This window comes from Paramormyrops kingsleyae, chromosome 22, assembly GCF_048594095.1.
Source record: "Paramormyrops kingsleyae isolate MSU_618 chromosome 22, PKINGS_0.4, whole genome shotgun sequence".
In the NCBI taxonomy this organism is placed as follows: domain Eukaryota; kingdom Metazoa; phylum Chordata; class Actinopteri; order Osteoglossiformes; family Mormyridae; genus Paramormyrops; species Paramormyrops kingsleyae.
The window spans coordinates 9239779-9255746 of record NC_132818.1 but is presented as its reverse complement, the minus strand read 5'-3'; the positions used below and the strand labels follow the sequence as shown (position 1 = coordinate 9255746).

The window sequence follows — 15968 nt, the reverse complement described above, 5'->3', positions numbered from 1 at the left end:
GTGACAACATATGAAATGACCAGACAAGGTGAAACTATTTCATAGGATAGGTGATTAATCATAAAACTTAATCATCGGATATACGTGTTTCTGTGATTATACGCGTGATTATTTGAATCTGTTGCAGATATGTGGTTAAAATGAATGTTTTTGTTTTAATGGTTTTGTTTGGAGTGGACGTTTGTATGGGGTGCGGATGCTCCGATCGGGTCACGCGGCGCGGTGACGATGCCCTTCGTCTTTTGTCTACGGGGCCGCCATCTTGTCATTGCTTACCGGCGACCGGCTCGCACCTAAATTTCACCAAAACGCAACTGCAAACCGTTTATCCCCGTCCCTGCCGTCTAATTGCGGTGGTTTCGTTGCTTTGCACATCCAGCATTTTTGAACCCCACTGTATTTTTACCCGCATCTCAAGCTGCTTCACAGAGACGCGCTACCCGTGAGAGAAAAACTACTTATAGAAACGGATTAAAAATAGGGATAACACCGGAGGTTTTGTGTAAGAGTGGAATACACGTGTGCTAGCTAGCTATTTTTTTTTTGGTAAAATTTTCAATAAAAATGAGAGGAGGTTCTTCGTATGGAGACAGAGATAGACACCGCGGACGCGATAGGAGGTAAGATTTCGTTCCCTCCGGTTTTATTGATTCATTTGGTCACCGGCCAACTGTGGTTAGTTAACCTAGGAAGTATGCAATCTGTACTTTATGCTGTCATCATCTAGCTGAATAATATACTTATATAAATATTAAAGAAAAGCGTCTCGCAATCTGTCATGTATCCGGCATACTGTAGGTTGCATGCACCTGGATACGTACATCCCATCGGGAATAATGAACACTTAGTTATTATGAATTAAAACGCATTCGAACAACACTTTTAAATAGCATTTTGTAGGTAAATGGAGATGAAAGTCTGTTCATCAGGCGGCGTGCGGTTCACGTGTAAGGCTGGAGGATGCTTGTGTACAGTGCGGTCTTTCTTACTGTTATCTAACCGGCTTTGCTGATCGCTGATTATTTAACCCACTGTGTACAGGTATTCCTGTCCTTTCGTCCGCCCTATTTTATTTTTACTTGCGCGCTTTGAAATTTGTGTTGTAGCATTGTATGCTAATGTAAGGTTAATATTTTCTGGGTATTGATGATGATAAGGTAAAAAGTAATGTAATTGTTCTGACCTGTCCGACTGGTATTTTTTGTTTTAGTGATGTGTATTTTCTGAATGCCCATAGGCCATAATTTTATACAATATGCTTTTATGATATTTAGTCCTCGCTTTGGGTCCAGTCGAAGTGGATCAAAGTTTGGTACCCCTGGCGAGCGTCTGCGCAAGAAGAAATGGGATCTTGATGAACTGCCCAAGTTTGAGAAGAACTTCTACACTGAGCACCCGGAGGTGCAGCATATGAGCCAGGTATTCTCAGTCCTGAGTCGTGTTCTCAGCGCCTTTCCCTTTATTTTGACCTGGAAAGGCTTGTCTATCCAGGGCTTGGAACCCTGTCCGCTGGCCATTCTGCTATGAAGAAACAGCCTAAAATCTATTGATGTTTCATTTTCTTTTCCCCTTGCATGTTGTCATGGTATCTCATTTTTCCACCAACATCTGGTGTGTTTAGTATGAAGTGGAGGAATTCCGCAGGAAGAAGGAGATCACCATCAAGGGATCTGGCTGTCCCAAACCGGTCACCAGTTTTAGTCAGGCACAGTTTCCTCGTAAGTAACACTTGCCCCCCCCCCCCCCCCCCGGGTAAATACGAGAGTAGGGGATCTCTAAAGGAAGGGTGTCACTTTGAACCTGAATTCCTTTTATCTGTGGTTTGCCAGAGTACGTGATGGATGTGCTGATGCAGCAGAACTTCAAGGAGCCCACAGCCATTCAGGCCCAAGGCTTCCCCCTGGCGTTGAGCGGGAGGGACATGGTGGGAATCGCTCAGACAGGCTCCGGAAAGACGTTGTCGGTAAGCTGAGAGAGCCAAGCTTGTCACGGGGCGGAGAGCACCGAACACCGCCACACAAACGGGTTTGATTTCGAATGCAAGTTAATCCTGACGGAACACTGCCAGGGAACACTCTGGGACATGCTGTGCTTTGGCAGGCCGCTGCTAAGTGTGAGAACGTCTCTCATTCTCTGCCATGTTTGTGTCTCAGTATCTCCTGCCTGCCATTGTGCACATCAACCACCAGCCCTATCTGGAGCGAGGAGATGGACCTATTGTGAGTAAAGCAAGTTCTAGAACCAGAAAAAGTACTGAGTGAACAAGTATCAGGACGTTTGACGTGCACAGAATATTATGCACTGGCTTACTGTGTTCCCTGTTCTGATCAACTGAGCTCTTTCCTCTGCCTTGTCTCGGCACAGTGCTTAGTTTTGGCTCCCACTCGAGAGTTGGCCCAACAGGTGCAGCAGGTGGCTTATGACTACGGCAAATCATCCCGCATCAAGAGCACCTGCGTGTATGGAGGCGCACCTAAGGGCCCTCAGATCCGGGACCTGGAGAGAGGTGGGGGCCCCCTTTGGCGTTCAGAGCCATTCCCTGTGTCTCCACTAGGTGTCTTCCATGGAAAACCATGTCAGACCTCAGTTCATTTAGCAGTGAGCTATATCTACCTTCCACAGGAGTGGAGATTTGCATTGCCACCCCTGGCCGTCTTATTGACTTTCTTGAAGCGGGCAAGACCAACTTGCGACGGTGCACCTACCTGGTGCTGGACGAGGCCGACCGCATGCTGGACATGGGCTTCGAGCCTCAGATCCGCAAGATTGTCGACCAGATCCGGGTGAGCGACTGGGTGCGATGCACTTTGGCGGATGTTGGAGTCATGCTTCTACGGGGGGCATCACCCGACCTCTCTGTCTCCCCCACAGCCTGACCGGCAGACCCTGATGTGGAGCGCCACCTGGCCAAAGGAGGTGCAGCGGCTTGCAGAGGACTTCCTGCGTGAATACGTGCAGATCAATGTAGGAGCCCTGGAGCTAAGCGCCAACCACAACATCCTGCAGATTGTGGACGTGTGCATGGAGAGCGAGAAGGACAACAAGTGAGGCTAGCAGAGGCTCCACGGATCTTGTGAAGAACTCGGGACTGTCGGGGGAAATAGAATCATTGGGAATGGTGAAGGTTTATCTGGTTCTGCCGCCTCCAGGCTGCTCCAGCTGATGGAGGAGATCATGGCAGAGAAGGAGAACAAGACCATCATATTTGTGGAGACGAAAAAGCGTTGCGATGACCTCACCCGCAGGATGAGGAGAGATGGGTAGGACTGTGGGGCTTTCTCACACACAGACCCACTCTGCGTAAGCTGGTCTGAAATTCGAGTTCCTCCTAATGATCTATCTGTTCTAATGCTGACCTTCTCCATCGTTGACTCTCATAACGTTTCCACACATCATCTACCTCCTTCCACAAAATAAAATGTTCCTTCTGTCTTTTTCATTCCTTTTTCTCATCTTTCTTTTTTCTGCCTTGCCAAGGTGGCCGGCAATGTGCATCCATGGCGATAAGAGCCAGCCAGAGCGAGACTGGGTTCTGTCAGGTAAGGAGTTAATGACTCGTACGAGGATAATAAAACTTACTTCACATTTCACTTTTCTGCATGTGTCGTCGTGCCCGTGGAAGCTTGTGTTCATAGTACATTTGACCACGGGCGCAGATGGTCACAGTCGGTACATGCATGCAGCAGTGATATACCATCAGACCAGGAGAGGCCAGATGTGTTGCAACAATCACAAATACAAGCAGTGTAGTGAAACAGGTAATCCTTTTATGAACCTTGGGTGCTATTAAGGTAATACGGCATACCGGTATTTTGAAATCCTAATGAAAAATTAGCCGTGATCCCCCCCCTCCCTGGTGGGTGAATTTTATCGCCAGTATTTCAAAAAGCTGGAATAGTGTTGCTTTTTAAAATACCATATACCTCAGTGTAAGGTCTGGACAGTACGAAAAATTAGACATGTGGGTACCTCCGACCCTCCTCATACAGCTGCTCATCATAACCAGTCACTGTGGGCAGTGGTGGCTTAATGGTTAGGGACGCGCACTTGTGATTGGAAGAGTGCAGGTTCGAATCCCCGACCCGCAAGCCACCACTGAGGTACCCTGAACAAGGTACCCCGGGCGCTGAATTAACTGCTCCCTGCTATGTCACATATGGGTTAAATGCAGGGGACACATTTTGTTGTTGTGCACTGTGTGCTGTGGTGTGTCAACAATGACAACTAATCACTGAATTCTATAAATTCAACAGCCACAAGTCTTCCTCTGCTCTGTCTTGGTTGCTGTCTGCACTGTGCAAGTCGGCTTTGCCACCTACTGGAAGCACCCTGGCAATTTCCTTGCACATGTGCAGTTGACGTGCATGGATGCACCAGATCTGGGCGACGAAATACACGTCACCTCACCCAGTGCGCGAACGAAAGTGCACGCTGGAGAGTGAAGCGTAAAATACTCAGAATTTCCTTTAACTCGTTTGCTTTGTCTTTTGTTCTTCTCAGAGTTCCGCAGCGGCAAAGCTCCTATTCTCATTGCTACTGATGTCGCCTCCCGTGGTCTGGGTATGTCTGCGGCCCCATGCTCCCCGAGTCCATACACCTAAATACAGACACACACACACACCCAAACATCAGCTTGAGTGTGGCCCTGCCCCACCCCCCAACCCCCCTCCCCGTGTAGCACCCCCCCACGCCACCAGCACCCCACCTGAACTGCATGAGTGAAAACAGAATGATTTGAGCACTCTCTGTACTTCAGAGCAGTTGACTTAGCGTAAAAAAAAAAGCAGTCACATGACACCTGACATATGACATCAGTACAGCTAGGACTGCTACAGTGACTTTTAGAAGTAAGTAATTACATATCCAGAGTATGAGATCTCTGATCACCCTGAAACTGGGCCTAAACCCAGCAGTCTGCAATGATGATGTTAGATGTTGTGGTGAGTAAATGAAAGTTTAGCTTTGTGCTGGTGTCAGGCGGCGATTTGATCTGGGGGAAGCCGAAAGCGTCTGACACAGCCCCTGCGTGATGATAAAAATTTTTAACCAATTTTTTTCTGTGTTCATTTATTTTTTATTTTGTTTTTTTGTTTTATTTTTTTGTTTCCAAGTCTCTCTTCTGGCACTAGAAGCGCACAGGCCCACGGGAGCCTGCAGCCGGACCTAGGCATGACTAATCGAAGCCTGAGTTGCGGAGAGAAACGGGGGAGAGACACAGCCTGATTTATCAATCCCAGACACAGCCGTCTCTCCGAAACCCAAAGCAAAGCCCTCAGACTCTTTCCCCCCTTCCAGGACACCGGCTGCCTGGGCAACGGGGGGGGGAGGAGGGGTACTGCTGGGATTCCAAATTTCAAACTGGGATGGGGCAGGGGGGTCAGCTGAGAGGGGCGAGAGAGGGTGCATGGGGGGGCCGCCTCCTTTAACGTACGCCAAGGGCCCGCTTTGGTAACAACGCAACACTCAGTCTAAGGTTGAGCTAATAGTGCTAAGGAATTCTGGGTAAATATGCTTTTCCTTCAGGCCCCTCCCTGATCAATGTGGTTCCTTTAATTAAACACAACCTACAGGGGACACTTTTCAAACTAGATTGAAATATATACTATCACAAATTTTCCAGTCATCTGGGCAGTTGTAGCCTGAAGGTCCCAGTGCCGCCTGCATTTAAGTGACATTCAAAGGTCTTTGGGCCCTTGCTTAACATGGCTACTAGTTAATTCTTATAACCAGGCCAGAGCAGTTCTGCAAGATGGTGGAGAATGTGCTGTGGCGAGGTATAGCGGAGCAGTACGTAGCGGCGTTGTGAGAGTGTTGCATTCTGGGAAGGCGGAGCGAGGAGGCTGAGCGGCAGGTCAACAGCTCTGGGAGGCCCCCCCCCTCTGAAGTGCCCCTGCGACGCCGACTCCAGCCTCGCTGACACCCCCGACCCCCCCACCCCCACGCGTGGCTGTGCCGGCCTCCCCCTCTGCGGGTGTCATGTCTGGTCCTGGCTGGCAGGAGTCCTGGCCTGAAGGAGCCGCTCTGTCTCTCAACTCCTCTCTATCCTCTGTTTCTCCCATCTCCCCATCTTTTCCTTTTCATTCACCTCCCCTTACCTCCTCCACCCTGCCCCCCCCCCGGCTCCGGAGTGTCTCTCGTACTTGTCAGTTACTGTCTTGCTCCTCTCTCTTGCCCCTCTTTCTTCCACGTATACCCCACTGCCCCCCCATCTTTCAGTAGTGCCGTCAGCTTCTTCGTACGCATCATGCTTAACCCAAGACAACCACACTTAGTCACATGACCCTCAGTCAGGAAACAAAACACAGGTCATTTATTCAGTCACAACCTCTTGACTTTGTCTACTAGACTGATGCACAGCCCCCCCCCCCCCTTTTTTATTTTTTATTTTTTAAAGGCTGGCTATTTGGTAACTCACTGTGACCCCCCTCTCCTGGAGAATGGGTCCAATCTCAAAAGCCCTTGTCTGTTTCTTGTTACTTAGTGACTCTGAACCAAAACATTTCTCAGGGCAGTGAGAATTGCTACCCCAAAATAGGCTTTTTGCTTTTTTCTCTAAGATCTCAAGTTTTTTGCTTTAGCTTTTGCCCGTGTTTTCGACTTAATCCTCGCCCTGAAATGTTTACTGCACTCAGATTCCCGGTAAAGACGCCTGTGCTCTAAGCCGGCTTCTGTTAGCTGGGTCTGCAGCAGCCACGGTTCGGGCTTCCAGGGCGCCGCGCCCCTGTAAATAGGCATCGATTCACTGGCCGTGGCACATGTAGCATTTTCAGGCATTTAAAAACCATTTTAAAAGGGGTAAGTACCTTCAGCACTGAATCTGCAAGTCAAGTGAACTTCTGCTCTTCCTGGAGCAGATGATTTAATTATTTGCACACTGATTCTAATTTATTTATTTTTTTCTTGCACTTTTCAAAGATAGTTTGCAAGAAAAAAAAAACACCCCCTGACCCCAATTTTAAGATGTCACAGGTTTCTGTAATGAGAAACAGACCAGAGGTCCTTAATTCTTCAAAACTAATTTTTAACTTCCGAATAAAGTGGATGCGACTGCATACCCTACTGGTTCCAGCAAACCGTTGAATGTGGCCCAGATCAGTGAGTGGGTGCTTCAGACCTCTACCAGACTCAGTCTTTCTGTGGCCACCATGTGTCTCTTGTAACTTAGAGACTCTCATTCAAGGAAAGTGAGCAGGAGGATGTTTTGGTGGAAGTAGGCGCAGTGTGAACATTAACAGATTTGTTGTGCTTTATAGCTAAGTGAGCGGTAAGTATGATGTTTCATTGTGGGTCTCGCTCATATCTGCTTAATCGAAGTGCTTGTAGTGGTCGAGTGGCAAGGTAAGTGGGGTGATTTCTGGCTAAACGTGAGAATTTTTTTGGCAAATCTGAATGACTTGCTGTACAGTAATTTGTACATTGGGTTCCTGCGCTAGGCTTCGATATTCACTAACCCATTTTTTTTTATTATTTTCCTTTTTAACAAAAAAAAAAAAAACTCCATTCGACTTCCCCTTTTTCCCTCACTCAAGATGTGGAGGATGTGAAGTTTGTGATCAATTATGACTACCCCAACTCTTCGGAGGACTACATCCACCGCATCGGCCGCACGGCGCGCAGCACCAACAAGGGCACCGCCTACACCTTCTTCACCCCGGGCAACCTGCGGCAGGCCCGTGAGCTTATCCGGGTTCTGGAGGAGGCCCGACAGGCTATCAACCCCAAGCTGCTGCAGCTGGTGGATTCTGGGCGTGGGGGCGGAGGTGAGGCATGTTCATGGGGAGGATGAGGGGCGATGGTCTGTAGCCCTTTATTGCTCGCAAGGTCACATTCATGATGGTTAATTGCCCACACTGACGGCCGCCTCTCCTCACCTGCAGGGGGGCGCTCTCGCTTCCGGGGCAGTGGTTCCAACTCCAACAACCCCAACCTGATGTACCAGGAAGAGTGTGACCGGCGTATGCGTACGGTCGGCGGGGGGGACAAGGGCAGCCGGGGGGGCACCACCAACAACAGCAGCAGCAGCTTCAGCCGGGATGGGAGAGGAGGGGGCGGGAGCCGGGATGGGGACAGGTCGTCCTCTTCCTCATCTTCATCTTACAGGGACCGGAGCAGCAGTAGTCGGAGCGGGGGGAACTACGGCACGGGTTCTAACTCCGCGGCCTCCTTTGGTGGCACGGGGGACCAGTACCAGAGTGCCCAGTACAACTCCAGGGCTGGCTCTCAGTCCGGGGGGGGCACCGCTTCCGGAGGGAGCAGTGCGGGGGGGCAGGATGCCTCGAGCCAGCAGCAGGGCCAGTTCGGCCGAGCCAGTCAGCCCCCACCGCCCCCTCCAAGTGGACCCCAGCCCCTGATGGCACAGCAGTTCTCACCACCTCAGCCAATGATGGGCTTCATGGGGCAGGGTCCGTACCCTTTTGCCCCTCCCCCTCCCCCCCCCCCTCCCCCACCCAGGAAGTAAAGATGTCGTAACTCCCTGTCGTACTCTGTGTCAGTTGGGGAAGCTGACGCAGGCCCGAATCCTTGTCACTGTATAAATTTTTAGGTATGATTAGGGATTGGGGGGAAATTATAGGGCTAATATCGAGGGGGGTATGAGTGATTTTTGGGGGGGAACAAAACCATCCCATAATATCCTTGTGCATGTACACCTGTTAGTTTGCACAGCAGGACACTCGTTCAGCTCTCAGATGCCCTCTGTCTCAGCGATGTTTGAATGTTATAGCTGCAGGTGAGCATGTTGCTGACTGACCGCTGGGAGATCGTTATTTTACGATACTCCTGTTGTTTAGTACTGTATCCTCTGAAGTAATATTACCTTAAGACTGTCTCTTTGATTCTGTAAAAACCAAGTGTGAGGATAAGGTGGTCTGGGAGGGCTTCGGTCTTCATGTCCGGCTGCATGCTCCTTTGCACATTTTGGCTGTGGATGCGAAGGCCCCCAACCCAAATAAGCAGCTGTTCATTTTCCTTACGTACCTTGTGCTCTCCTGTCACTTTCTCTGCTATCTGTACAGCAACTTATTACCGTGTCTGCAGATTGTCACCAAACGCCATGCAAGTTTTGTTTTGGTGAAAAAATTGGCGTTCACTTTGACTCATTTCTCGTACGAGAGGTAATTATTATTTTTTTTAATTCCCTGTAATACACACCTCCTGGTATTGAGTTGGGGGATGTATGGAAGTGCATTTTGCTTTTCTTTTTTTTTTGGAAAAGGTAGGTGCTTCAAAATCTACTTAGAGACTTGATAGAAGTGATTGAGCTGCTGGCAGATTTGCTTGTTGGCTTGTAGTGGTCAAATTGCACAATAGAATCATCCTTTTTATTTGTACTGTGGACTCAATTATTTCAAAACTTGTCCAGTTACATTGTGTTGCACTTAGGAATGGGATGTAAACTTGACAGCCAAATGTAACTCTCCAGTGTGGTGTAGTATTTATTTTATACTTTCTTGAATTGCTGTTCAAATAATTAATGGCTGCCAAAGGAATTTTATTCATCCCAGTCTTATGTAAGGTTAGGGTTAGGTTAGGGTTAGGGGAATGTGGCAGCCTCATTCCTCACCCCCCTCCCTCAAGCAGATTTTGCAAGATCTACTCTATATCCTTTTTATATTGGACTGTTCTGCTTTCCAGGTTCGAATAAAGATTTTGAACATTCAGAGTGACATGCAGTTGTTTGTGTTTGCTGGTGTCGTTCTTCTGCCTTATACCAAGACCGATGTGACACAAGGTCCCGCCAGGAATTCATTAGGTTTGTGTTGCATCTTCGTTTCTCAAAGTGCACAGCAGGGGGCGACACATACTTAAGAAGCGTGCATTTTATGACACTGCTTTAGACATTTCCCAAGATATTTTGCTAACCATTTATTGTAACAATAAAAGATCCAACTAATGGTTTTCTCAAATTTGAAATAGTTCAAAAATGGAAGGTACATATAACAATAAATATAATTTGTCAGATGCTTATATCCAAGGAGAAGGACAGTTGACAGCAGGGCAGATCCTGGATCATTTGGGGTTTAAAGGGCATGAAATCCCCAACCACAGAGTATGAACCGGCGATTTTTCGACCACAGCCACGGCCCATTGACCTACGCACCGCCCTCAAAGATGTGAAATGGATACATGTGAATTATCATCTCAGCTAGTAAAGATCTGATATGCTAGACTGCAATATGGTGCTTTGATAGCCAGTTCAGCAAATTAGTATTTTCAGCAAAAATACCTGCTACAAACTTTGGCGAAAAGATAGATAAATTCACAGTAAAGCAAAAGTCTCAAAACTCTTATACCTCAATACCTTAAAACTCTTCAACGGCACTTTGGATTTTGCAGTGCCTGTATTTTTGAGTGCTTGTTCTTTGAAGCATGATGATGAATAACTGTATATTTTAGTCGTCTTTGATCATATATTACATAGGCTATGCAGTATAGTTTGGACAATATACTTAAATATGCGAAGTGCATCCTGAAAATAGCACATGAAACTTTTAACATAATCCCAAGCACAGGGGCGTCAGAAGCATTTTGAATGTCGGGGAGACACACTGGCATAAAACTAATATTTTATGTTAAATGGTGGGGGGGGGTCCAAACTAATAATTAGGAAATGTGAGGGGGACATGTCCCCCTCAGTTTTAATGGCGGCGACGCCCATGCCCAAGCATCTCGGGATCTGGAACAGGTCCCTCACCAGATGCTTAGAGCGGCAGTGGCTCACCCCAAAAAATCGAAAATAACAAATAGATAATTTATCATTGTGAGGTCGTTAAAAGTTCTACTCAAACAGCATCTCCAAAAAACACGACAATCGCCTGGGCGTGTAATTAACAAAGTTCATTCAGGGACGGCTTGCCTTTTATAGCATACTCTAAAAGCAAAGCATGATTTTAATGCGTAGTCTATTTAAATTTGTAGCATAATGTTCTGCTATTCTCTACAGAGTTACAAATACACTTTGCAGCTAAATCCATCGTTCTGTGCGCCAGTTTTATCTCAAGGCAGTTTTTCTGGCAAAGTAGTCTATATTTTTGTCACCTGTCGAATATTTCTATATTTCTTGGATACAAACTGATAAACATACACAGACTGATGGCTTGGAGAATTACCTAATGGAATATAGCGCTGTACCGTGCCAAAGACATTCAGCAAGGTAGTTAGCGAGCCTTGTGACGGGCTACTGATGGAATGGGAACGAACCACAAAAGTCTTTTGTGTGGTATGTGGATTTGGTGTCTAGCCATCCACTGCACACATAAGTCAACTTATCTTGAAAATAAACAAGTGCTATGCTGTGTGAAAGTGAAATAGCCGGTCGGTTTGCCCGGGCAGAACGCTTCCACAGTAGGCTACATGGACAGTCACTAAGTTTTGTCTAGGAGTGTCAATGCTGGTGTAACAGAGCAGAAGTGCATCTGCCTTTATTTTGTATAATTACACAAATAGATCTACCAGAGACTTTTATTTTGATACCTGGTCACGAGGCTGATATTCCCCATTTTCCGTCCGTCTTCCCCCAGTATTATATCAGCCAGTGAAGAAATATTTCTGTTATTATCAGGAATAAAACTGGATGGTTCAAACCACGGGTCACTCCTTTATTTAACCGGCGGACCAAGCAACACCAAACACAACGCAGAAGCAACACCCCGTCCACCCCGGTTACACTGGATCAGCATTGATTGAGAGGTGGTAAGAAAAGAAATATCCACTGCACGTGCACTTGATAGATACCCAGATAGCAAAATTCTTTTGGGCCAGATCTGGCTCACACTATTCATTTTCCTTTGGCCCAGATACCGCAAAGAATGACGGCCCTGTGACGGCCCAGACCTGGATTTTCTGATTTGGGCCATAACAGGCCCAGTGACGGCCCAGACATGGTTCTTCCTGATTTGGGCCATAACAGGCCCAGTGACGGCCCAGACATGGTTCTTCCTGATTTGGGCCATAACAGGCCCAGTGACGGCCCAGACATGGATTTTCTGATTTGGGCCATAACAGGCCCAGTGATGGCCCAGACATGGTTCTACCTGATTTGGGCTACAACAGACCCAGTGACGGCCCAGACATGGATTTTCTGATTTGGGCCATAACAGGCCCAGTGATGGCCCAGACATGGTTCTACCTGATTTGGGCCATAACAGGCCCAGTGACATCATAAAGCACAATGGATACACAATTGATATCAATAAAGTTTATTTTTACTTTTACTATAAACAACATATAAATGCTTTTCAACAAACCACTGATTGATATTTAATTACACTTTACTTTGTAACATCAACAGACAGATGAGGCGTTTAAAGCACTTCACAACATACAAAATATCTAAGAACATGGCCCTGTAAAACTGGTTAATAAAATGTGAAATTTGGGTGGTCAAAAACACACACAAAAAAATCCAAATACAAAACAAGTAAATACATCACAAACAATGGAATTAAGTGTCATTTGCCCTTTTTGCATGTTCCTTCATTCCTCCATCCCTGTCAGGTGCCAACTGAAGCCATCTTTGAATGTTTTTCTCTGCCTCCTGGTCCGTTGCACTCCTAGTTAAGGAATTTTGCAGCCACAACACACAACACAAAACTATTAATGCCACCTGCTTCTAAGGCATAGAACATAAATCATACCATCAAGATCAAGACAGCACCCAACATTTATAGTATAAAACAATTCCAAAACACATACAGTAGTACACAAATAAGGAGATATGAATCATTATGTCCATGACAGAATATCATGAACAAGTAAACAATATTTAAACAGGGTTGTTAATTTCACCATTTAATTCACAACACGTCAAAGTTGTATGCATATATGTATGCAATCTGAAATGTAATATCTGTTCTGATCTGACATAAAAAACACTCATTGCTGAACTGTAACTGTCCAGAAGGCTGCTATATCCAATACTGCACAGAATATATGATTGTTCCATATGAATTTCATCCCTGTTTTTTTTTTACTGTGACTTTAATATGACACACAACTTTACCAACTTATGATCATGCATAACTGATAAATCTGTCGATTGATCAATTAGACGCATATATATATATATATATATATATATATATATATATATATATATATATATATATATATATATATATATATATAAGGATATATTTCCATCACTAGGAATTAAATGCACAAAGTCGTAAATTGGAACTTGCGGTGCTCATTTTTAACCAAACAAGTTTCAGATATCACCAGCAACAAAGGAGCAGTGGACTGAAGTGACATGTCCCCCATGAAAAGAAAAAAATAGAAGGTGCAGGTTTGGATTAGCTGTGGCGCGAGCTTTATCACTTCTCAGACAGAGAAATGTCGTTTGGCGTGGGAGATTGTTGTGTTAAATGCGTGTGTCCCACACACAATACGTGAGACTTGAGAGCTCTGCAGATGTAATCTAACGTTAAACATCTGATTTAAACTCGAGAGCCCTGTATTTAATATTATGTCAAGGCGTGTGACTTGTTTGAACCGACTTTTTAAAATGAACGATCATTCCCAACATACCGTTCCGACAGAATCTTAAGCTAAAATCTCTGACTAAAAAGGTTAAATGGAACTTTAAAAGTAACTGAAATATTTCACTTACCACAATTCGCTCGTTATTATTCAAACTGAATCAGCCATCTAAAGTCGATCGACGCCGTCAACAGCCTCAAAGTCCGGTGAAGTTGCAGTGACGTCTAAAGGACATTGATTGGTCTAAACTGAAACGTTAACGCCCACTTATTTCAGGATTGGTTGTTCAGCGTAGATGATCAAATACCGAACGGTCAATAGAAAAGCCCTATACACAAAGTATTCCAAACGGGTTTATATTTTTAAAAGACAAGATTTTAGAGAAGATAAATTAATGTTTTCATTTGTTTTTACTTTTCCTTTTTTAAGTAAACATGTCAGATGAAAATTAATGATTGACGATATACCGTAGTTAACAAAAAATATCCAATAAGTTTTAATGGTTTTCCAATGTTAAACAAAAAAATTATCATATCAGTGGGACTGTACTATGTCAACAGCTGGTGCTTGGAGTCTTTTTGTATGTCAGCCATTGGCCCTTTATTGTGTTTCTCATGATCTTTAGTATAGGCTTTATCCCAAACAGACAGTGGTTATGATATAATAGAGAGCAGAGCCTTCAGCCACAATTTTATGCCAGATGAGGGTCAGGTATGGGACAAAGCATTACCAATGCTCGAACAGACCCAGGTGACATCTTGCAGATTTACATATACAACATAATGAAATGAGAACCTCATATATATTGCCTTAGAAAAGGTGCAACGAGAATGATTCCTGGTCTTAGAGGAATGTCTTATGAGGAGAGGTTAGCGGAAGTGAATCTGTTTAGCCTTGAGCAAAGGAGACTAAGGGGGGATATGATTCAGGTCTATAAGATTCTAACGGGTCTGGATGCTGTTCAGCCAAATGACTATTTCAGTATTAGTCTAAATATTAGAACTCGTGGCCATAAGTGGAAATTAGCGGGAGAACATGTTAAAACAAATTTGAGGAAGCCCTTCTTTACACAGCGTGTAGTTAGAGTATGGAATATTCTTCCTGCTAGTGTAACGGAAGCTAAAACCATGGGTTCCTTTAAATCCGAGCTAGATAAGATTTTAACAACTCTGAGCTATTAGTTAAGTTCTCCCCAAACGAGCTTGATGGGCCGAATGGCCTCCTCTCGTTTGTAAATTTCTTATGTTCTTATAGACTAAGACCAGGGGTCACCTTTTTGAAACTGGGAGCTACTTCACGGGTACTGAGCCTTACGAAGGGCTACCATGCAGTTTGATACATTTTTCTTAAATCATGTATAATAAACGCGTTTTAAATGCTTTCTTTTAGATATTGCCATTTTCAAATCTATATAAATGCAAATGTGATTAAAGAAGAATATCAACAGGATAAAATTAAATTTTAGACGCCATGCTCAATGGTGAGTTGTGCTATTTTTAGAACAGTCACCGTGGGCAACTCATGTGGTCCTTGGGGGCGCCCTGGTGCCCACGGGCACCATGTTGGTGACCCCTCCTATAGACTGTAGTCAGAATGATCTTCCATGTTAAGACTAGTTCTGGTTCGAATTTTTTTGAGAATATTTATCTGACATCAGGCCAGAATTTTACGCCAGGTGAGGGCTAGGTACGACACAAATCATGTTACCAATGCTGAAATGGATGACTGTCAGCCAAAGTCGTCCGACACGCAAAATGCCGACTGTCAGCCAGAATCATTCGCCGCGCTCAGAACGGTTCTGGCCCAGATTAAAAATGCCGACAGTCAGCCAGAAACGCTCGCCACGCTCATAACGGTTCTGGCCCAGATTAAAAATGCCGACAGTCAGCCAGAAACGCTCGCCGTGCTCAGAATGGTTCTGGCCCAGATTAAAAATGCCGACAGTCAGCCAGAATCGCTCGCCGTGCTCAGAATGGTTCTGGCCCAGATTAAAAATGCCGACAGTCAGCCAGAATCGCTCGCCGTGCTCAGAATGGTTCTGGCCCAGATTAAAAATGCCGACAGTCAGCCAGAATCGTCGCCGTGCTAGGCCCACAATCGGCCCGCAATTTTTTACCGTTGCTGACAGTGAACCGAATGTGCCACAACTCAGCGAGAATCGGCCCACATGTGCTTGCTAACTGGGCAGCAGTGCCGGCTTGACGCCAGATCTGGGCCAGACCTGTCTTCTATGTGCCTGGGCCACATAGACCAAACCACAATCGGGCCACATCTGGCATGCCATAATGTAAACAGTGCCATCATTGCCAGACCTGGCCCATATCTGGTTGACATACCACTTGCCATGCCAGAACTCAGCCAGCAATGCCGGCTTGACGCCAGATCTGGGCCAGACCTGTCTGCTATGTGGGTAGTTACTGCACTTTAGCAGGCACTGATTACATATCATACAGTTTTATACAGTCTTGTATTGTTTTGACTTTTACACA

At 45.7% G+C, this 15968-nt stretch overlaps 1 protein-coding gene and 1 long non-coding RNA gene across 2 annotated transcripts; one reads left to right on the top strand and one right to left on the bottom strand.

Moving 5' to 3' along the window:
- Nucleotides 1-41: 41 nt before the first annotated feature.
- On the top strand, nucleotides 42-9659 carry LOC111853189 (probable ATP-dependent RNA helicase DDX17). The gene is made up of 13 exons (XM_023829872.2): nucleotides 42-620; nucleotides 1275-1419; nucleotides 1622-1718; nucleotides 1830-1963; nucleotides 2154-2219; nucleotides 2365-2506; nucleotides 2623-2783; nucleotides 2872-3044; nucleotides 3150-3260; nucleotides 3478-3539; nucleotides 4501-4560; nucleotides 7530-7760; nucleotides 7878-9659. The coding sequence occupies exons 1-13, from the start codon at nucleotides 565-567 to the stop codon at nucleotides 8456-8458; spliced, it is 2019 nt and encodes a 672-aa protein (XP_023685640.1). The 5' UTR covers nucleotides 42-564; the 3' UTR covers nucleotides 8459-9659.
- Nucleotides 9660-12181: 2522 nt separating this feature from the next.
- LOC140581600 (uncharacterized) lies at nucleotides 12182-15240 on the bottom strand. The gene is made up of 2 exons (XR_011984681.1): nucleotides 13610-15240; nucleotides 12182-12551 (listed from the first exon to the last, which is right to left on the bottom strand). It is a non-coding gene; the product is annotated as an uncharacterized lncRNA (long non-coding RNA).
- Nucleotides 15241-15968: the final 728 nt, after the last annotated feature.